Raw genomic sequence first — 24,416 nt, 5'->3', positions numbered from 1 at the left:
TAGAGAGCTCTGATCATAGAAGCACAGTGTCGCTGGTTGATCCACACGCGCACAAACACACACACACACACACACACACACACACACACACACACACACACACACACACACACACACACACACACACACACAAATACACACACACACAGAGTGAGTGTGCCAGGGTCTCTCAGTAACACAACGGTCAACATGGGACGGTAATGATTGAACGCAAAACCACACCACACACCAATGAGATGACATAACTTGTTCAAGTCTCCTTCCCCCTCACCACGTCTCAAACAGGACCCACTCTGATCACTATGGCGACCATCTGTTGGCCAACAGACAAGGGACTATTCTCTACTAGTTAGCAGGACAAAGAAATGGCGATACAATACCGTCTATAACAGTGGTTCTCAAGTTCCACCTCAGAAAAAACTTGACTCTCCAAGTACCACCATAATGACCAACATTAAAATACAGTAGTGTAGTAGTAATATTCATTAAAAACAAGGAAGAGGTTTATTTAACAAGTATATACATTTTTTTGGCCATTGTAACATTTTTTTTAACATTTTAAATTTTCTTGAGGGAAATCTCCCGAAGGAATCAATAAAGTACTATCTATCTATCTATCTATCTATCTACATTACACACAGTTCAAACAGTAACGCTGTGTTTGAATATAGTAAAATAAAACACTGTATTTTAATGAGGTGATTCTTTAGCGTACCATTAGATGAAGCCTACATACCACTAGTGTACACTTACCACCGTTTGAGAATCACTGGGCTATAAGCTATAATTTGAATCTTTTGTATGAAAAAACGTTGTCATTAAAAACTAACTAATTCTGTTTTTGGATTGTAAAAATAGCAATTCTATTCAAAGAGCAAAAAAGGGCTTTACTTCTGTGAAACAATACTCACAGGCTGCTGCTTAAGTTGGTTTGTTCAATGACTAATGAATGCAATGAGGCGCAAGTAGAATAACAATGCTAACATTGAACTTGCTGAGGTGCAGTGGTATCAGGCAGTCAGCATACATTTAATGCTGACGACACACTTCACTAGGTACTCATTTGCTATGGTAATTGATATGGTAACTTTTATGAAAGCTCGGATAATATATTACCTTTTATAAAGATGGGAATGATTGTTTGTCCTGTACAATGTTGAGAGGAATTTGTAATGGTTTGATTCAATCAAGAATTGGTACCTCGGTTTCTATTTAAAAAGGTCCGAAAACCGAAGCAATTTTTACCATAATAATGCAAATTCAAATGCTCATAACAATATGACCACTAAACCCATTTTATATAGAATAGGTATAATGCTACATACAGGAAACCATGCAAAATACATTTAGATGAGGAGTAAAATTGACAAATAAACATTTAATATCACTTTTACCTTTATTGAAGAATCTTGTTGGTAGCCTACTTACTTTGTTAAGAAATCTAGTTTATTTATCGCCATGGAGGCGAGGACTTGTAATTTAAAAGTTGCTCAAAAACTGCCAACTGCGGATAGACGTTAGCCGCTAGTGAGTCATGTTTTAAAGCACCTCTTCCAGAGCGGCGCTTCAATGTTTAAAGCTTCAACTTTATCCTTAGTTTTAAACCAAAATGCGTCCATTCTCCCTCTGCTATCTCCATGCTGTTTTTGCTTGTAAGTACTCCACGCATGTGTGTTGCTTAACTTGCGCCTCTGGTCTACATTGCCAAGATAAATGTTAAATAATATTATATCATTTCATAAAACTACAGTAGTTGATTGTACAAACCCTGTTTCCATATGAGTTGGGAAATTGTGTTAGATGTAAATATAAACAGAATACAATGATTTGCAAATAATTTTCAACCCATATTCAGTTGAATATGCTACAAAGACAACATATTTGATGTTCAAACTGATAAACTTTTTTTTGGGGGGGGGGGAAATAATCATTAACTTTAGAATTTGATGCCAGCAACACGTGACAAAGAAGTTGGGAAAGGTGGCAATAAATACTGATAAAGTTGAGGAATGCTCATCAAACACTTATTTGGAACATCCCACAGGTGAACAGGCAAATTGGGAACAGGTGGGTGCCATGATTGGGTATAAAAGTAGATTCCATGAAATGCTCAGTCATTCACAAACAAGGATGGGGCGAGGGTCACCACTTTGTCAACAAATGCGTGAGCAAATTCTTGAACAGTTTAAGAAAAACCTTTCTCAACCAGCTATTGCAAGGAATTTAGGGATTTCCCCATCTACGGTCCGTAATATCATCAAAGGGTTCAGAGACTCTGGAGAAATCACTGCACGTAAGCAGCTAAGCCCGTGACCTTCCATCCCTCAGGCTGTACTGCATCAACAATCGACATCAGTGTGTAAAGAATATCACCACATGGGCTCAGGAACACTTCAGAAACCCACTGTCAGTAACTACAGTTGGTCGCTACATCTGTAAGTGCAAGTTAAAACTCTCCTATGCAAGGCGAAAACCGTTTATCAACAACACCCAGAAACGCCGTCGGCTTCGCTGGGCCTGAGCTCATCTAAGATGGACTGATACAAAGTGGAAAAGTGTTCTGTGGTCTGACGAGTCCACATTTCAAATTGTTTTTGGAAACTGTGGACGTTGTGTCCTCCGGACCAAAGAGGAAAAGAACCATTCGGATTGTTATAGGCGCAAAGTTGAAAAGCCAGCATCTGTGATGGTATGGGGGTGTATTAGTGCCCAAGACATGGGTAACTTACACATCTGTGAAGGCGCCATTAATGCTGAAAGGTACATACAAGTTTTGGAGCAACATATGTTGCCATCCAAGCAACGTTACCATGGACGCCCCTGCTTATTTCAGCAAGACAATGCCAAGCCACGTGTTACATCAACGTGGCTTCATAGTAAAAGAGTGCAGGTACTAGACTGGCCTGCCTGTAGTCCAGACCTGTTTCCCATTGAAAATGTGTGGCGCATTATGAAGCCTAAAATACCACAACGGAGACCCCCGGACTGTTGAACAACTTAAGCTGTACATCAAGCAAGAATGGGAAAGAATTCCACCCGAGAAGCTTAAAAAATGTGTCTCCTCAGTTCCCAAACGTTTACTGAGTGTTGTTAAAAGGAAAGGCCATGTAACACAGTGGTGAACATGCCCTTTCCCAACTACTTTGGCACGTGTTGCAGCCATGAAATTCTAAGTTAATTATTATTTGCAAAAAAAAAATAAAGTTTATGAGTTTGAACATCAAATATCTTGTCTTTGTAGTGCATTCAGTTGAATATGGGCTGACAAGGATTTGCAAATCATTGTATTCCGTTTATATTTACATCGAACACAATTTCCCAACTTATATAGAAACGGGGTTTGTAGAATGTATAGATAACATACATCATAGGAAGTGTTGGTAAGAAAATTACACACATTTAATTATGCTTAGATTTCAGTATTGTATTGTATATTGTTAAATAATATTGAATAATCTGTAGTGTTAATCCAATCTTTCTGTGCAGGCAGTGTTGGGTAGTGAATGTGAGTGTCAATGTTGTCTTTACTTGTGTCCTGTGATTGACTGGCAACCAGACCAGGATGTTGTCGGACTTTTCTTCACTAAGTTGTCTTCACCAATAGATGGGTTCTATTTCCGTGCGATTCATTACAGAATAAGCAGTAGACAATGGATGAAAGGATGTTTGTAGAGGTGTACCTAATGTTGCAACCAAAAAGTGTATACCAAAGTTCAATTATAGATAAATGAACATTAGTAAAACTATGACTTATCTTTATAATTACCTTCCACTATAGTCATTAAAATTTTAAGTGTTTGGCAATTGTCCACAAATACGCCTACAAGGAGTTATCTGATGCCCCGGTTGAAATGGCATCACAACTCTTCTAGCAAGGGGAGCAGAAATACAAAGCATACAAAGTACAAACATCAATGCAAACGCTGTCAGCTCAAATGCTGTATGTATTTCTGCAGACAAAAGCAACAATGACATGTTTTTCATGTTTGTCACACAAGTTGTTTAAACTACATCAAAACATTGGCAACACTTGGTCTCGACAGATATTTGACTACAAGTAAACATAGCTTCACAATTGAAATAACAAAACACTCATTAAACCTAATGGTAAAATATTGACTGCCTTCTCAAATAAAGAAAAAATTCCTACAATCTTGTGGGCTGTGATTATAAAATAATGCGAACCAGACTTTGAAAGTCAGGCAGCAGCATGAATATAGAAAGATACACTGGTGTGGAAGTACATAGAGCTCTGGCTTGTTTCCATGGCAGCTGCTGGGTTCAACCTGCAGTCACACATAACGCTGCGATTTAGCTGCACAAGCATGTGATGAGACTATAATAATAGATTATTTGTTTCTGCATGTAGCCTGGGCACAATAATGCTTTCTTGGGCGTGGTGGTGGCTGTTCCTACCGAAACGAACCGTGGAGTGATTGTCGGAGGAGTTTATTTAAACTGGCATGTTGTCTTAATTAAACATTACATATTCAGAGTGCTACTATGTTAGAAATATTTTGAGCTTGTACGACACAGTGGCATGGAACCACACTTGCGCAATGCAGAGAAATGTTTGTAATATTTAATTAGTTAACACGTGTGGTGTCAAATTTTCAGAAACAGCTCTTAGGATTTTATTGCAAAATACACCCAAAATAACACACTGTTTCCAGGGCTACTTTACCTGAGGGGGGCCCCCAAGGCTAAGGGTTTTTGAGCCCCACCTAACCAAACCTCAACACCCCTCTCGCCCCGAAAACACAGTTTAGAAAAAAAAAAAAAAGCATGATTTTACATAATTTTTTACAGCAACAATTAAAAAAAATATAATTCATTTTAAAGATACTTTCGTTCATGAATGCATGTCTTTTGCGACGAGCGCACACCCCTTTGTGTAAGTGTAACAGAGGCTAGACAACTTCAAAAACGGCACTGGCAATCTGGGAGATTACCTGTGCTTTCAGCTCAGTAGTAAGTAGTCTCACACTTGCACCTCGCTCGGAGCAGTAGGAACAACAACAACCGAGATAGCGAATACACCAGGAGTGTCCCAACCACAACCCGCAGGCATCTTCAATTTCAATAAACAACCTGGTTGTGCAGTGTTTTCATATTAAATTGAAATACCTAGGGGTCTGGCAGGTGGAAATTTGTCAACATATTGAGGTCAATGTAAGAAACTAAGGTGAGTGACCATGATGTGTGCTCTCTTGACATCACGGGCACAGAATTTTTTTATATGACCCAATCCAAACAACCTTTTCTAGTCATGGTGCAGAAAAAAAAATTCAACCAGCACAAAAAGTCAATAGACACGTTCACAGACAACACAACCTGCTCACCGAACTTTGTGGACATCATAAAAAAACATCTCATCACCATTGCAAGGCATGATGGAAAAAATGCAAAACAGTCTCTCCACATTTATCGTTGTTTGACTTTTAGCTGCTTGATATGTCTGATTGATTGCACAGCTTTAAAGAGGTCGCCGCAGAAGTAAAGAAGGTAGGAGTTGAACTTTCACATACTCCTAATATGCAATTATAATAATATTAATATATCTGTATATATACACACACATACATATATATATATATATACACACATACATATATATATGTATATATTTAGGGGTGTGGGAAAAAATCGATTCGAATTCGAATCGCAAATCTCACATTGTGCGATTCAGAATCGATTCTCATTTGTAAAAAATCATTTTTTATTTTTTTTCTTTAAATTAATCAATCCAACAAAACAATACACAGCAATACCATAACAATGCAATCCAATTCCAAAACCAAACCCGAACCAGCAACACTCAGAACTGCAATAAACAGAGCAATTGAGAGGAGACACAAACACGACACAGAACAAACCAAAAGTATTGAAACAAAAATGAATATTATCAACAACAATATCGATATTAGTTACAATTTCAACATAGCAGTGATTAAAAATCCCTCATTGACATTATCATTAGACATTTATAAAAAAAAAATAAAGGACAATAGTGTCACAGTGGCTTACACTTGCATCGCATCTCATAAGCTTGACAGCACACTGTGTCCAATATTTTCACAAAGATAAAATAAGTCATATTTTTGGTTAATTTAATAGTTAAAACAAATTTACATTATTGCAATCAGTTGATAAAACATTGTCCTTTACAATTATAAAAGCTTTTTACAAAAATCTACTATTCTGCTTGCATGTCAGCAGACTGGGGTAGATCCTGCTGAAATTCTATGTATTAAATGAATAAAGAATCGTTTTGAATCGGGAATTTATTTTTTTAAATTGAGAATCGTGTTGAATTGAAAAAGAATCGATTTTGAATCGAATCGTGACCCCAAGAATCAATATTGAATCGAATCGTGGGACACCCAAAGATTCACAGCCCTAATATATATATATATATATATATATATATATATATATATATATATATATATATATGTACACACACACATATATATATACATATATTTATATAGATATATATTAGAGATGCACGGATAGGCAATTATTTAATCCGCAACCGCATCACAAAAGTCGTCATCCACCCGAACCAACATTTTATCAAAACCACACCCGCCCGCCACCCGCCCGTTGTTATAAATCTAATATAGACGATGCAAGGCAATAGTGAGGTTAGAAAGCTTTCGCCTGTTAAAGAAAGGACACTGATCCAATGCAGCAGAGACATTCAATGCGTGATAATTTTATTTATCATTATTATAATATTATTGTCATTTCCATTAAGAAAGTGTTGACTATTGTTGCCAATGCCCTCAGATCAGGAGTGCGTTCCTCACACTTTGTGTGCGCAGTTGCAGCAAGCAGAACAATGCTTTTAAGAAGTTAAAAAAATGTTCTAGAAAGACTAAGCCTGTATTTTCGTTAGGTAAAAAAAATGTTCTGAATTTAGTTCAATGAATATTAACTTGTTAACGTTATAATGCTCAAATAGGGACGAGGGCGGGGTGCATAGTGAAACAGTGAACAATTTTGCGACAAAGATGAACCTTTATTGATTGATCTGCAGCCATGACAAAATATCAGACAATCTCCATTGTCAACGACAGGCAGGAAAATAAAGATAAACACATAGCCTATGTTGTAGGCATAGGCATAGGCTCATACGTTTTTAAGTTGAAATAAAAAAATAAATACAAAATGTGCCTCATAAGCCTTAGGCTGTCAATCACACGCACAAACTTAAATTATACAATAACATATGTATGTCATCACTATTTAAACAAAAATAAATTAAATAAATAATAATAATAAATTACCTGCAACTTATTGGCCAAGGCAAATAGCTGAAGGGGGGAAATAGGAAAGAGTGCTGCTCGTTTTTCGTATGTGGGTAACAACATTTAACTATGTATATATATTTCCGAATCGGTTCAACCGCCACCCGCCCGAATCTATTTAAAATCTATTTTTTTCGTCATGTCACCCGCCCCACCCGCGGTTTATCCGCGGACTCCGCGGTTGTGTCCGCAAACCGCGCATCTCTAATATATATATATATATACATACCTGTATATATATATAGATATATTTATATATCTATATATATAGTCAAAGTTTATGTGGTTTGTCCGTTATACAGTGCTCAATACTGGGGTAGAGCGGAATATACGTTAGGTCAGGAAAAAACACAGAGGCTATATCATCCCTACAAGCCTGTTTCACAGGTTTCCCTGCTCCTCAAGATGTTTTAAAACCTGCGAAACAGACTTGAAGGGATGATATAGCCTCTGTGTGTTTTCCTGACCTAACGTATACATATATATATATATTGTCCACTACTCTTTTCCCTAACTTTGAACCATGGGGCTTATAAAACGATGCGGCTAATTTACGGATTGTTCTTCGCTAACAATCATGATGTTTTATATTTAACAAATTGTTTTTAAATAAGACCGACGACACTGAAACGGTGTGTTATTGTTTTTGCGCCATCTTTTAGACAAGTTCGCTTACTGCAGGTGCTGCGGATTGAAAATGTACTTCCTGTTTTGTGCCTTGAACCAAAAGTATAACCGTCCATAGGGTTTCTGCTCACTACAAGCAACGTTTATACGTTTTACAATATAACTAAAACAATTCATATCTACTAAACCGTCTCATGTCTATAGGAGTGTTTTTATACATTTTTGTACGTGCTATTGTAATGTAATCAAGCTAGTGTTGTTAGCATCAGCGAATACTAATACGTTCAGAAGTGTCTTAGTATTAATAACTTAAAATGGCATTTTTTATGTATAGTTTCAGATTTGTAAATTCACCAAAACGTCACAGTGTTGTTTTTGAGTCTGTTTAGCTGATTGGAAAGCTAGCTTCCGCAGCTAGTGGGTCCATGACAATGACTTCTGTTTTGTTTGATCAGCCACTTTACTGTCGTGTGACAGGCACAGTTTGGAAAAAAATAAGGTATGTAAATAAACATTTACAAAATCTTTCGTATCGGTATATATCTGTGGCTTATACCGTATTTTTCGGACTATAAGTCGCAATTTTTTCCGTAGTTTGACTGGGGTGCGACTTGTACTCAGGAGCGACTTATGTGTGAAATTATTAACACATTACCGTAAAATATCAAATAATATTATTTAGCTCATTCACGTAAGAGACTAGACGTATAAGATTTCATGGGATTTAGCGATTAGGAGTGACAGATTGTTTGGTAAACATATAGCATGTCCTATATGTTAAAGTTATTTGAATGACTCTTACCATAAAATATTACGTTAACATACCAGGCACGTTCTCAGTTGGTTATTTATGCGTCATATAACGTATACTTATTCAGCCTGTTGTTCACTATTCTTTATTTATTTTAAATTGCCTTTCAAATGTCTATTCTTGGTGTTGGGTTTTATCAAATAAATGTCCCCAAAAAATGAGACTTATACTCCAGTGCGACTTATATATGTTTTTTTCCTTCTTTATTGTGCATTTTCGGCAGGCGCTACTTATACTCCGGTGCGACTTATACTCCGAAAAATACGGTAGTCCTGTGCGGATAATATATGTCAAAAAATAATTTTTACTTAAATTTGGTGAGTGCGGCTTAAAGCCCTGAAAAAACGGTAACAGTTTTCAAGTCAGAGCTCTAATGTCATCAGACCTGTGTTTTAAAGAGTGCCCAAGATATAGACCGAAGAAAAGAGGAGACCAAACCCTGGAACAGAACAGAACTCTAGAACACTTTCCCTCTAAATCTCAGAGCTGCTCCATCTCTCGAAACTTTTGAAAAAAAAGCAGTAGCACTAGCTGACTGACTGGCAGCTCCCGTCACTGCTTGCTGAGGACAGTGACTGCTGATTGCTTTCATCTCAGAGTCTCCAAAGCACAAAAAAGTCTCCAATATCCATAGAAAAAAATCGCTAGATGTGTTGCTGGTAGCTGTTTACCAAAAATAGTCGCCAAGAGGATTGGCAACACTGTTGTCGCCATCTTCGAGTACATGTATCTCTTTAGGATGGTATTTTATAATTGATGTGCGCCAATGATAAGAATGTTTGTCACAGCAATACCAACAAGTTACCTCAGTTATATCTAAAGTTCTGTTTTGAAACAAAATTGGCTGCCTCTCATCACGATCACAGACCGTGCAACAAATGTGCATGTCTTCCGGGTTAAGCCTTAACCCGGATGTGATTAATTTTCATTCGTATTTGATAAAGCAATAATTTATTTTTATTTATCACGTTGACCAGCCCTACTTTTTTTATTTCCCTTTTTTAACATTCTATTGTTTGGTTTGTTTTTTAGCTGTCTGTACTAATTTTCTCTTTTAATTTGTACAGCACTTCGGGGCAGGAGTGGCTATTTTAAAAATGATGCTGTAGAAATTAAAAAAAAAACCTTGACTCACAGGCAGCTCCATCTTACCTGTGACAAAAAAAACAGAAGAAGAGACTGAATAGAGTTAATTTCTAAATCTAAAAATATCTGTTTTGCTTTTAAGGTTCCTTGCTCACTTTTTGTCTCTCTTACAGTGTCTATAGAAATTATGTGTACATGTGTTATGGCCAACTATGCAAATTTGCGATTATATCATCTACTGCCCCCGTCCCTAACACGAACAGCCACATATATCCACATCTTGTACTTGTGTGCAATACAACCAGTGACCTCAGAGTCATGGACATAGGGCATCATTTATGAAAAGTTACATGATTTATTTTCTGTTGCTGAGCTACTGCACCAAAAAAGGGCTACTAAAATTATGAAAGGATGCTACACCGACCCTGACCCTTGATCCTTGTATAACGAGCAGCATCACACCATGATTTGTCTCGATAACTTGTGAGCATACATGTTTTTCTCGGTCAACGACCTTCACGCTTGGCTGGAGAATTCTAATCAACTCATCCTTGAGCACAAGTAGACGTTTGTGTCGGATGGAAAAGAAATTCCCTGCTTGCGTTTCTGGGATATCACATTCATCAGCTAACTAAATGCCTCCAGTTAGGGCTGTTACTAATGGAAAAAGCATGAAACAGCTAATATTTGTATTTGAACAAGTAATTAGATAATTGGCACCAAAAATTATCAATTAAAATTTAAATTTAAAACAATTATTTTTAGTTCAGTGCTTGAGTACACTATTATTCAATTATTTGACAGAAATTGTTTATTTACTCTCTTTTGCAAAAAAAAATATGAATATTGATTATGTAACATTGTTCTTCAATAAGTTTAAAGCTTATTTAGATTCCAACACGGTCCTTGACATTTTCTCATAGTGTTACAACCAGCCATGAATCCAAATAGTCATCCACCAACATTAAAAAAATATTCGAATACTATGTACTGTATTGTTGTTTTTGACAAATACAAATCTAGTTTTGATTAAAATATTAAAAAAGTTTACTCTCGAAAATAAAACAAAGTGCTTTTAAAAATAAAATGCTCAAAATGATTAACAATAACTATATATATATATATATATAAAGATATATATATATATATAAAGATATATATATATATATATATATATATATATATATATATATATATATATATATATATATATATACATATATATATCTTTATATATATATATATATAAACACACAAATATATCTGCAATATAAAATGCCAATTATTTGATACTTGTTTATACTTACAAATGTCGTGCTTTTGACTGGAATATTGTACAATTAAGGACACTTACTACGTATGTCTAGCTCGTGTGCTATTGTGCATTATTAGCTGCTAGTTCTTAGTAGCCTATCACCTATCACTTTTACCTTTTGTAAATCACATCACCAAAATACAAAGACCAACCTTGGGTGCTTATTGGAGAACATTTATGTGTTAAAGGGGAACTGCACTTTTTTTTAAATTGTGCCTATATTTCACAATCATTATGAGAGACAAAAATACACGTCTTTTTTTTATCAGGAATTTCAAGATGATAAACGCTTGGAAGATGCGGCTAATGGGAGTCACGGTTTTAGCCTTCAAAACAACTTCAAAACCCTCCATCAACGTTTTATTTACACACTGCAAGTATACAGGTATATATATAATGTAGTAACAGACACGTGTATAACAATATGCAATATGTACAACATTTACCGTATTTTCGTTTTAATTATTGCCAGAACTGATTCCTCGGCGGATTGATTTCCGTTTCCATAGTAACGCACTTCCGACTTCTGGCAACAACTTTGTGTTCTTAATTCCAGATACTAAGACGTGTGTGTCTTCTAATCAAGGCATACTCGGTAACAGAAAACGAAGACGACTATTTTTGGCTTGTTTACCCCAAATAAACCAGAACAAACGTCCCGGCCAGCTGGACCAAACACACAACTGTCTATCGAGTGAGTCAAATTTTAATATCGATCATGATACACGCAGCACGTCATGCGTGATATTAAAACTACAGTGCATATGCTGTCTGGCTAGCTGTGTACAAACAAAACATGAAATGTGGGCTAATAGTTTACACATATTGTAATATAATTGTTCATGTTTTTTCAGTCAGTATAGATTGGTGTCCTATCGCAATGCTGTGCATTACAAAGTCAAACGCGTTTCGTGCTGACGTAGAAGCTAGCTTATCTCTTACCGTAGTTAGCTTTTACGGCTAATACCGAAGCAGGTCGATGTGTTCCTAGGCTTGAAAAAGAGTTCTTCAGTGTTCGATCTTACAATGACAATGTTGCTACAGCTTGGTTTAAATACAGGTTACGGAATGTAAATTAACTATTGGTGACGGTTTTTGAATGCATGTTTAAAGTGATTTAATTGATCGCTTCCGTTAGCTGCATTGCGAGCTACCCAAAACGAGCTGATTTTTACATGTTAGAATGCAAAAAAAACCAAAACTCTTTTGTCTTCTTGTCTCTCATAATGATTGTGAACGATAGGCAAAATTCCAAAAAAAGCATAGTTCCCCTTTAACTAGCTGTTGAACTTTGTACAAGTAAACACACTGCAGGACAGCTTGTATTGAAGCAATTATATCAAGAGATGTTTAGATGCAAGCCGATATAATCCGATATGTGTTTTTTGCTAAAATCGGTCCATTATTAATATCGGATCCAGACCCTCTAAATTTGTATCTGGATCGCAATCTACCTGATGAGGACCTCTGTTCTAGAATATGTCCAAGTGGGCTTGGTAAACTGCAAGTTATTAAAGATAAGCGGTCTAAAATTTTCAGTTTAAGGAGGATAACTTTGTGTATGTGTCTTAAGACAGGCAGAGATAATCTCACAGCATCTAAATGTAAGCGTGTTACACGAGAGATGAAGCAAAGGTCAAGTCCCAAACTCAGCCCTATTGATTGTTGTTCGGCTGAAGACAAATCTCATCTGTCTCAACTGCTCTCACCGTAAGATAATATCACAGTGTGTTTCGAAATCTAATTAAGAAAGACAGGAACAAGACCAAATATTACTGCATTAAACGGTACAGATCCAGTCTCTTAGTGACAGCTCAGACACTCGACAAACAGCATGGGTACATGCCAGGGCCTGCTGCAACAACAATGACAGAAATATGAGAGTTGGAGTCTGATGAGAGCCGAGTAAGGCTTTTGTCAAGTTTAGTATAGAATGTTAATCTGCACTTACCATAACAATGGGTTCACCTGCACATTTAATGAGATCCAACACCAGAGCTGTGTCAGAAGTCTGTCTTTATAAAGACAATGCAGCTCAGTTTAGACACTGTCAGAAAGGTATTACTTAATAACGTTTTATATTGTGGTTGTTTGCATGCTTTGCGGGTTATGCTTGTAATCAATCTGCTTCTTACAACTTCCTTTCGAACATGTTGGATTGTCAATTGTAAACAAGACATCTATGTCAATGTAACCTTGTATGCATGTTTGAAATAAAATAAACCTAAACAATTTTTGTAATTATTATAAATAATGACCCTTTTCTGATCGTGTAGCTTTCACACACAAGACATTTAGAAATATGGGATACATAAACTTTATTTGAAGGTACTTTTTTGGGGCGGCGTGGCTTAGTTGGTAGAGCAGCCGTGCCAGCAACTTGAGTGCTTCCAGTGCCACCCACACTGGTTTAAACGTAGCTTAGAGATGTAGATAATGGGTTTCACCATGTAAAGCGCTTTGTGTCTCGAGAGAAAAAAACGCTATGTAAATATATTTCATTTCACTTCACTTCTTTTCCGGGAAAGCTGACGAGACTCACAAACATGAGGTGAAAGTTAAAAACAAGGAGGACCCGTAGGTATTTGTTGAAGAGACGTACACCAATCAGGTCCAAAAACAACTTGACTTCCTGGACACATGCTTAAATAAACAGCTACATTGTGTAAGAGCCAACAAACAACCACAAAAGGTATGATGGTGGTAATGGAAGCACTGAATATTGTGTTGATGTCAAGTGTAATTTATTCATTAATGTTTAAACTTCTTAAGTAACAAGTGTTTTTTTCTTTTTAATTCCAATCTTTCTTGTGGCTATGGGATGTTTTGTGTGACTTAGATATGTGATGTATCATTATATAACTGCATGCATGTTCAAAATAAACTAACACTATTAACCATAAAAATTAATGTTTAGACCTGGAGTAAACAAGAAAGTAGCATAAATCAATGTTGACCCGGGTTGAATCGCTGCGATCTCTGCTCAAAGGAAGGAAGTATAATTTACTTTTACGCCACTGTGGTAAATACAAACAGACAATGATCCAAAAAATAAGTCAAATCGGTGAATGCACATTCAAAACAGGGGCGCCGGAAGTTGACTGACCCGTCAGCGTTCCTGTTCTGTCTCCCTGTAATGTATGTCTGCTCTTGAATGGGATTATGATGAAAATCTGAATTATCCCTCGTGGACTAATAAAGTGTATGATTTATTGATTGATGATTGATGATTGAAAACACTTACTCAAACTTGTCAGCTTTATTATAACATAATGTCTTGACATAATCTTGTCTGATCATATTAGTGCACTACAGATGCTTGCACTAACGCAACATTGGTCGGGTCTTGTTTACACTCCAGGCCTCAAATATATTGATGTCATATTCACCTTGATTTCACGTGAAATTTGAAGCATGACATTGGATTTAAAATGCGATTCAAAACTTGACTAAATATGCGCCTTGTGTCGAGACTCCCTGGTCTGTCAGCTTTTAGAATGTGTCACTTGTAGCAGAACACATACACACATACCAATGACATCAAACAGAGACGCACACAAAACTACTTTGACGACATCAGCATTTTGGGCATGTCACCAAACCTCTCGCTACATGCTTAAGTCTGCTTGTGTCTGTGTTTGTAGCAGCCGCCTTAACACGGCACCGCGACTTGACAGCACAAGTATTTATACGGCGGGATCGGGGGTCGGGAACCTTTCTGGCTGACATAGCTATGAAACACAAATAGTTTAAATTGTATTGTATTTTCCTGAGAGCCATATGATTTTTTTTAACACTGAATGTGTGTATTTTTAAGACGAATAATTTTAAGTATAATAAGTCAAAATGTATTCTTCATAATAATGTTATACTGAAGCAAACCATTAATAACTCTTCAATGCAACTTCTGGTGCTATATTGTTTTGCTGCTAGCGTTGTAGTCTGGTTGATAGGTGGTGAGGGTAAGCTTAATGCACCTGTTGAGGCTTCCATCCGTTAAATGTAATAGTGAGTTGGTTTTGACGCATTTCAGATGTGAGAATGTTTTAAGGCGCTACGATTTATATGCGAGCCAGATGCAGTTATCAAAAGAGCCATGTCTGGCTCGGGAGCCATAGGTTACAGACACATGCACTGGATGTGGTAATGGAGGGGGGAATCTTTGGACACCTCACGATTCGATTTGATTCCGACGCTTTAGGTGACAATTCGATTCAGAATCAATTTTCGATTTGAATACAATTCTCACAATATAACATTTGGTATAAAAATTATAATCAAACCTTCTCAAAACAAGTTACTGGTTAGAAAAGCTCTTTTTAGCTGCCGACTATGTACAACTTACACAGTATGCGCAGTGTTGGCCTAAAAAACGTCTTTTTAAAAATGTATTTTTATTTTTTTTTTTTTTTTTACAAAAATCTAAGAATGTTAAGAGCAACTCCAACCCAGTCCCAGTTTTTTTTAATCAATTATTGAAAATTATAGATGCCTTTATAATTGGAATAAATAAAAATTGCAATTAGTATGTGAATCGATTCTTTTGGGGCACCTCATGTTGTATTTGTGTTTTTTTAACTACACGTGCTTTGTCATCTTGTCAGTGTATACAGTAATGTCTACATTGTTTACTATAGCAATCAATTTAGGTAAGTCCCGACTCCCAACTGAGCAGTGATGTGCAGGCACAACAAATCTGAACTGGCCAGTTGCAAATGACAGTGTGGACATTAATACCTAGTAATTTGATTTCATGAAAAAAATACAATCGCGATCTAAAGTTGACATACACTTGTAAAGAACATAATGTCATGGCTGTCTTGAGTTTCCAATACTTTCTACAACTCTTATTTTTTTGTGATAGAGTGATTGGAGCACATACTTGTTGGTCACAAAAAACATTCATAAAGTTTGGTTCTCTTATGAATTTATTATGGGTCTACTGAAAATGTGACCAAATCTGCTGGGTCAAAAGTATACATACAGCAATGTTAATATTTGGTTACATGTCCCATGGCAAGTTTCACTGCAATAAGGCGCTTTTGGTAGCCATCCACACTTCTGGTGGAATTTTTGACCACTCTTCTCGACAAAATTGGTGAAGTTCAGCTAAAATGTGTTGGTTTTCTGACATGGACTTGTTTCTTCAGCATTGTCTACACGTCAGGACTTTGGGAAGGCCATTCTAAAACCTTAATTCTAGCCTGATTTAGCCATTCCTTTACCACTTTTGATGTGTGTTTGGGGTCATTGTCCTGTTGGAACACCCAACTGCGCCCAAGACCCAACCTCCGGGCTGATGATTTTAGGTTGTCCTGAAGAATTTGGAGGTAATCCTCCTTTTTCATTGTCCCATTTAAAGCACCAGTTCCATTGGCAGCAAAACAGGCCCAGAGCATAATACTACCACCACCGTGCTTGACGGCAGGAATGGTGTTCCTTGGATTAAAGGCAGGAATGGTGTTCCTGGGATCAAAGGCCTCACCTTTTCTCCTCCAAACATATTGCTGGGTATTGTGGCCAAACAGCTCAATTTTAGTTTTTTGTGACCAACAAGTATGTGCTCCAATCACTCTATCACAATTAAATAAGAGTTGTAGAAAGTATTGGAAACTCAAGACCGCCATGACATTATGTTCTTTATTGATTGATCTAACATGCCAGAGGCTGTTCACCTTGGAGACCTGCTGCGGATATGGGTATGGCCTTGCATGAGATTTACACCTTCTCCCCCGGATTTTCAAGGGCCAGCGAGAGCTCACCGGACGTCGCCGCAACCGCGACGCTTTCCAGGGCGCGGGCCCCTCTCTCGGGACGAACTTTTGATCGCAATTGTATATATTTTCCTTCAACTCTGACCAGTGTTCTTCTACCTGAATGGACAGTTTTACCTACTGTATTTGTAATGGCCAGGTGTCTCAATACTTTTGTCCATAAAGTAAAAATAAGCACAGTATCAGTATAGTGTGTGTTTTACCTGTAGTCTTGCTGTGAAAAACAACTGAGGAGGTCCGTGTCTGCCAGCCTACAATCCACAATCTAAGACAGTGCAAAAAAAAAAAGAATGAACGATCATTGCATAAAATAAGATAGACGTGAATAAGCACGGACCTTATTGGATTTGATAATGCCGAGAAGCACTTGCACATCTTGTAAACCAGGAGAGGAGGACAGAACACTAAAACAACAGAAGAGATACATTACAAAAGACTATAAACAGTATATAAACACTATTGCTTGGATTTTACTGATGTCACATCCGGCTCACGGCCCGCCAATTAAATGTGTGTGCTGGTCAAGCTAACTCTGTTCACAATGGGTAAAATGCTTGTGTTGTGTTCGGCGGAATGAATTGTTCAAATCACAAAAAGGATAAACGTTTCTTCAGAGTTCCCCGAGAGGTAATCTAAAAGGGTGGAAGGGTGCAAGATTTTACAAAACAACGACGAGTGAAGCATGCAGCTCACACTCCAGTCGAAGGGGGCAGAGTCGAAGAATGCATGATTTTGCACTGATCACTTCGTTAAAAGTTTGTTTGATATACTTTTAATGTTTATTATTTTCCATTTAAATATTATTTGTATTTCTTAAACAGGTTTAATACGACTGTTTTGAAAAGCACCAACTCGGCATGTCTGAATAAAAGAAAGCAAATGTGAGCAAAATCTGAAAGAGTTAAGCTTCTATCAAAGGCAACAGTCAGATTTCAGAAGCTTTCAGCACAAACACAATGTTGAAATCTATAGGTATATTTTGATAAAAATGGGGGAAAACACACTACTGTGTACAGCTCCACTAATGGACATTGGAGTGTTACTTTCAAAGGCAAAATTAAAGTATTGCTAGGAACATAATTTTATATGGGACTTTATTGTATTATATGTATAGTACATGTTCCAAAAATAAAAAAGCATAAAACACAGTATATTTAAATATACTAAATGTAAAAAATGGAATAAATATTCAAAATAATCTAGTTTGGTTACGCCATAATGAGCGCAACACAAGGTTGTAAAAGTTTCAACTACAATTCTAAATAAGATGTCAAAAGCAAACTGAAATCAAATACACACAGCTTAAAGATGGATGAATACCTATTTAAATTTAGTAATACATAAATATGATGATTTATCAAAATATAAAATAAATATACCTGAACAGAACGCTCATGATGGTTACACCAAAAAGTAATGCTATGAATCGCGTTTTTCCAAGTTTTTGGGGCATTTTTATGCTATTTCCAAGCATCTCCTTTTTATTATCGTTGATTTTAAATGGTCAAACTAATGCATATTATACATGCATGCCCTAGTAAACAAAAGAAAAGTCATATTTATTTTGATTGTTACATTTTGAAGTACATTTGTGCAGGTGGGTGCGAATGTACCCATTACCAGAGCTGTACACTACTTGTAAACAGCGCATCCCACAGCAACAAACATGGCAGTAGACACATAGTTAAATCATGAAATGCAACCTTACCCGAGCAAAGACGATACATATTTATCCGGGAGAATCTTGATACCAATTTCCTTGACGCGGCCACACAAAAAATTGTACACCTCAATGCTTTTCCAAATTTCCATCTGTTTTGTCGTGTAGAATGGCGTCTGGAGCACAATAGTTCGATATGTCTGGGAACTTGACTGGCGTATGCTGTATTTTCGAACTATAAGGCGCACTTAAAATTCATTTTCTCAAAAAGTGACACTGCGCCTTATAACCCAGTGCGCCTAATGTATAGGAATAATTCTGGTTGTGCTAACCGACAAGTGGCATAGAACAAGAACAGATGGACAGAATATATAGAAAAAAGACTATTAGAATCATCATCTCAGTACTGCGGACCCCACTACTTAAGTCAGAACCCAATCATACTTCAAAAAAGGGAGGAGGATGCATTTCTTTCTAATTATTTGATACCAGTCATTGGCTGGAACAGCTTCTTGTTGCTCATACTGAATCTGTCATTCATATACAAAGTAAGTCTATGAAAAAAGGTAGATAGCTATTTCTTGCATTCGACGGTGTATTACAAAACCCAAAACCAGAGAAGTTGGCACGTTGTGTAATTCGTAAATAAAAACAGAATACAATTATTTGCCAATCTTTTTCAACTTATATTTTATTTAATAGACTGCAAAGACAAGATATTTTTGCAAATAATCATTAACTGGCAGCAAGAAGTTGGCACAGGGGCATTTTTACCACTGTGTTACATGGCCTTTCCTTTTAACAACACTCAGTAAACATTTGGGAACTGAGGAGACCGATTTTTTAAATTTTTCCAGGTGGAATTCTTTCCCATTATTGCTTGATGTACATCTTAAGTTGTTCAACAGTCCGGGGTCTCCGTTGTGGTATTTTAGGTTTCATTTTGCGCCACACATTTTCAATGGGAGACAGGTCTGGACTACAGGCAGGCCAGTCTAGTACCCACTCTTTTACTATGAAGCCACGCTGTTGTAATACTTGGCTTGACATTGTCTTGCTGAAAAAAGTAGGGGTGTCCATGATAACGTTGCTTGGATGGCAACATATGTTGCTCCAAAACCTGTATATACCTTTCATCATTAATGGTGCCTTCACAGATGTGTAAGTTACCCATGTCTTGGGCACTAATACACCCCCATGCTTTTTTGAAACATATTGCAGGCATCAAATTCCAAATGAGTTAATATTTGCAAAAAATAATGTTTTCCAGTTTGAACGTTAAGTATCTTCTCTTTGCAGGGTGTTCAACTGAATATAGGTTGAAAAGGATTTGCAAATCATTGTATTCTGTTTTTATTTAATATTTACACAACGTGCCAACTTCAATGGTTTTGGGTTTTGTAGGTAAAATATAGGAAACATTAAATAATAGATAGAAATTAGCAATATATACAGTATGTATTGGGCGTTTCAAAAATGTGTGCAAACAAGTGATGATAAGACTAGCCGTCTCGTAGGCAACTGTACTTTACCTCAGTTCACGTGTTTGTTGTTTAAAAACTGCAGAAGTGTTGAGACATACAGTGTACGAAGCATGAATCATGTCGAGTCCGTCAGAGAGAGCAGTAGGTTGTACACTCAAAGTCCGATATAATGAGGTTGTTGAGGTCCATAAAATACCACTCATGTAATTCCTAAAATCGCGTTATATAGAAATATATTATTATTATATGGGGCGGTATAGCTCGGTTGGTAGAGCGGCCGTGCCAGCAACTTGAGGGTTGCTGGTTCGATCCCCGCTTCCGCCATCCTAGTCAATGCCGTTGTGTCCTTGGGCAAGACACTTTACCCACCTGCTCCCAGTGCCACCCACACAGGTTTAAATGTAACTTAGATATTGGGTTTCACTATGTAAAGCGCTTTGAGTCACTAGAGAAAAGCGCTATATAAATATAATTCACTTCAAATCCTTATATTTTACCCTTTTCTTTTTGAAAGAATACAATAAAGTGATCCCCAAACCAGACTTGACGTGAATGGTGGATTGTGCTCCCACGTCCCAGAATGGGGCTGGTACTTTCAACAGTAGGCACTATCAAGCACAGCCATCCATCCAGTCATCTTCTTCCGCTTATCTGGATTCACGTCGCGGGAGCAGCAGCCTAAGCAGAGAACCCAAGACTTCCCTTTCCCTAGTTACTTTGTCAAGCTTTCCCCGGGGGATCCTGAAGCGTTTCCAGCCCAGCGAGGAGACATAGTCTCTCCGACATGACCTGGGTCTTCCCCATGGCCTCCTACCGGTTGGATGTGCCCTAAACACCTCCCCAGGGAAGCGCCTGGGGGACATTCTTACCAGATGCCCGAACCACCTCATCTGGCTCCTTTCGATGTAGAGGAGTAGCAGCTTTACTCTGAGCTCCTCCCGAATGACAGAGCTTCTCACCCTTTCTCTAAGGGAGAGCCCCGCCACAAAACGGAGGAAACTAATTTCGGCTGCTTGTACCCGTGACCTTGTACTTTCGGTCATAACCCAAAGCTCATGACCATAGGTGAGAAATGGAATGTAAATCAACCGGTAAATTGAGAGCTTTGCCTTCCGTCTCAGCTCCCTTTTCACTACGATTGACCGATAAAGGGTCCACATCACTGCATACGCCGCACTGATCCTCCTGTCGATCTCACAATCCACTCTTCCCCCACTTGCGAAAAAGACTTGAACTCCTTCTTGGATTGAAATTGTGTTATCTTTATTTAGTAATATTTTAATTAAATACCTCCCAGTTTCTTCAGACAAAAAAAATTGTTCACGCAGTTGCTCATTCCTGCTGCTGTTTGTGTGGATGTGCTCCTTCACGCTGCTTCATCGTCAAAGTCAAGTGCTGCAGTTCTATTTGGTGTGCTTCTAAATATTGTATAGCCTTCTTTAGCCCTTTTCCAACACACTTTGGTAGTCTTATCGAACTTATAAAGTATTTGCTCTCTTTGTTTCACCGCTTCCCTTTCAGCTAGTGAGCTGCTAAGCTGGCAAAACTAAGCGTAGCCCGGTCCAAAGCCACCATTCTTGCACCCTTCCCATTGGGAGGTTGTCCCTGCTAGAGAGACGTGTCCACCAGTTAGAGCAGAGTATAACTTTGTAACTTTAGATCCCGTAAACAAGCTTGCTAGCGTTTGACCGTATTGAGTTAACTAGCCCAGTTTGTAGCAGCCTGAAACTGCAGACAAGCGACGGTGAGCCGGCTAAGATGCATAACAGATTTAGCTTGTTAACTAGTCCTACACCCCATTCTACCAGCCACCACACCACAATGTAAATGGGGTCAATGGCACGATCCCTTTTTTACAGATTATTGTGTTATGTTTGGCCGCATTATGTCGGTTAGGGTTAGTAATGTGAGCTAGACAGTTACACACATACAGTACACACTGGAACAACCTGTAACATTTAGAAGAAATGTTTTGCATATTAATACACAATTACTCACTCCAGCATGTGTGAGTGTAATGTTCACAATAAAGCCTGGAAGCATTTGGACAATATTCATGTTTTTTTATCTTTAATAACTCAGAAATGAAAACAACCGTTTCAACGGCATGAACCCAGCACAAACGAAAGAGCCTATTTCAACAGAGTTTTGCGAAGGGTGAGGGTACAACCATACCCCAGTGTCTTTTTGCGTTTGTGATGTGTCTTTCTCTTTCTTTACGTGTGTAACATTCTACTCTTGCTCCTCTACTGCAGACCACCTCCTTGATCGACATCTTTGCAATTGAGCGAGAACAAGGATGCAACAAACACGGCGAAACATAAACGCCAAGGGTAAAATACAACCACATATTTGTAAAAACGTCACTGTTCTGTAGAACTTTGTTGTGAAAATCTGCCTCTGTCTGACACTCAATATTAGGCTTTTTGCTGTGTAAACAAGCCCAGCACACTCTGTCTCTGCCAGATTCTAACCATTGGAATCATTTCTATAGTTTGAAACTATCCAACGGGCCGCATTGAAATGTTAATTATGTTGTATAATGCCCCGGTAGCCCAGTTAACTGCCTTTTTTATACTGTTTTGAAAGACCCATGTCACGTGACTTCAAACTTGACACCACTTTGAATGGTTCTGAGACAGGATCAATTGCTTCAGTCTTAATTTATCGGAAGCGAGTCTTGCTTTTTGAAGCAGCAAATTTTTCGACACCGAATTTTTTTACACTGAATTTTCAAACACTGAATTATTTTTACACTGAATGTTTAAACACACACATTTGCCAATACATTTTTTTTCAAAGTGGTTGTCAGCATAATTTGATGTACAAAAATTCAGTTCACAAAATTTGAACGCAAAAAATTCAGTTACATTCATTTTGTGTAAACAAAAAAGCATTCGTAAAAAATACACAAATTAACCTCCATATCCTCCCGTCATAATGACTTGCCTTACTCTGAAAAGAGGGGAGTTGCTGGGCCGTGTATTCAATGCCTACCCTAGGACCAAAAGGGTGGAACATCGCACACGTGGAGAAAGAGAAAGACACAACGCGAGCGCAAAAAGCTGCCACACACATGCAAAATGAGTCTGTGCACACATAGAGTGAGTTTTTTATGCCCAATAATTTTGGCATGTTCTGGCGGCATAAAAACGTTGCAGATTTTTTTGCAAATCAACTGTGTCGAAATTTGTCTCAGAGGTGAGTCTTAGAAAACATTTCATTCATAGACTGGCCTGATTTTATTTGTATAATAATGTTTTGTAAGCAAAATCCAAATCTGTGACACATATACTACGGGTCGATGTGAAAATACATAACCAGCAGCGCTTTGTGTGACACGAGTGCACAGAAGAGAGTCTGCGCGGTCATAAAATTTTAACTACATTTCGCCCGAACATGTTTGGGCCTTAACTGTACTACTACACAAACCAGTGCACCCTAAAAATGTGTTAAAAAGTCAAAATCATCCATCCATCCATCCATTTTCTACCGCTTGTCCCTTTCGGGGTCGCGGGTGGTGCTGGAGCCTATCTCAGGTGCATTCGGGCGGAAGGCGGGGTACACCCTGGACAAGTCGCCACCTCATCGCAGGGCCAACACAGATGGACAGACAAGATTCACACTCACATTCACACACTAGGGCCAATTTAGTGTCGCCAATCAATCAACCCCAGGTGCATGTCTTTGGAGGTGGGAGGAAGCCGAATCATAAAAAAGTGCATTATTGTCCAAATACTTCTGAACCCAACTGCAAAACAATTCTTTGATCAACTTCCTTTTTTCAACTAAAAACATTATAAGGCACAACAATTTATAATGCAACTTAATGTTAATGCAAATCCCGTGTGGTAAGACAAGTTTTAAAAATGTGATTCCTCATATCCTCCTGAGAACCAGTGTCTTCTGCAGTGGACATTTTGGGTCTTTTTTGTCAGAAAGACACATTTGCGTAAAAAAACACAAATGTCTACTGCTAAAGACGCTGGCTCTCAGATGTAAAACAGCGCTGGAGTGAGTATTGTTGTCTGTGGCATTGTGGGAAAGGTGATAAGACACAGTTAGAAGGTTGAGGTGATTAGAACATATCTAAAATCCCACGCCTATGAGACGTATTGCAACGACAAGGGAGAGGGAGTGGTTTAAGCACAGGCCAAGGACTGCGAGGAAAACAAGAAAACACCTGTGAAGGCATGAGAAAATCTTAATCCCATTTATGTAAACATGTTACTGTTTGAAAACTGACAAGGACTGACAATGACAACTTGATTCAGAGAGAACAATGGCTTACTGTATAGCACAACATTTTTTTCTTTTTGGTTTTCTGTGTCAATGCAATGGAA

The 24,416-nt window shown here is 37.8% G+C and overlaps 1 protein-coding gene across 1 annotated transcript in view; it reads right to left on the bottom strand.

Annotated features, from left to right (window-relative positions):
* The window catches only part of swt1 (SWT1 RNA endoribonuclease homolog), a 64,511-nt gene that overhangs the window by 16,603 nt on the left and 23,492 nt on the right, over nucleotides 1-24,416 (bottom strand). The window contains exons 15-16 of the mRNA XM_062028313.1: nucleotides 17,267-17,333; nucleotides 17,133-17,194 (exon numbers count right to left, since the gene is read on the bottom strand). Coding sequence (XP_061884297.1) covers nucleotides 17,133-17,194; nucleotides 17,267-17,333 — 129 coding nt within the window. The remainder of the gene's footprint in view (nucleotides 1-17,132; nucleotides 17,195-17,266; nucleotides 17,334-24,416) is intronic.

Source organism: Entelurus aequoreus, linkage group LG19, assembly GCF_033978785.1.
Source record: "Entelurus aequoreus isolate RoL-2023_Sb linkage group LG19, RoL_Eaeq_v1.1, whole genome shotgun sequence".
Taxonomy (NCBI): domain Eukaryota; kingdom Metazoa; phylum Chordata; class Actinopteri; order Syngnathiformes; family Syngnathidae; genus Entelurus; species Entelurus aequoreus.
Note: the sequence above shows the minus strand (reverse complement) of the source record. Positions and strands in the feature narration are given on the sequence as shown.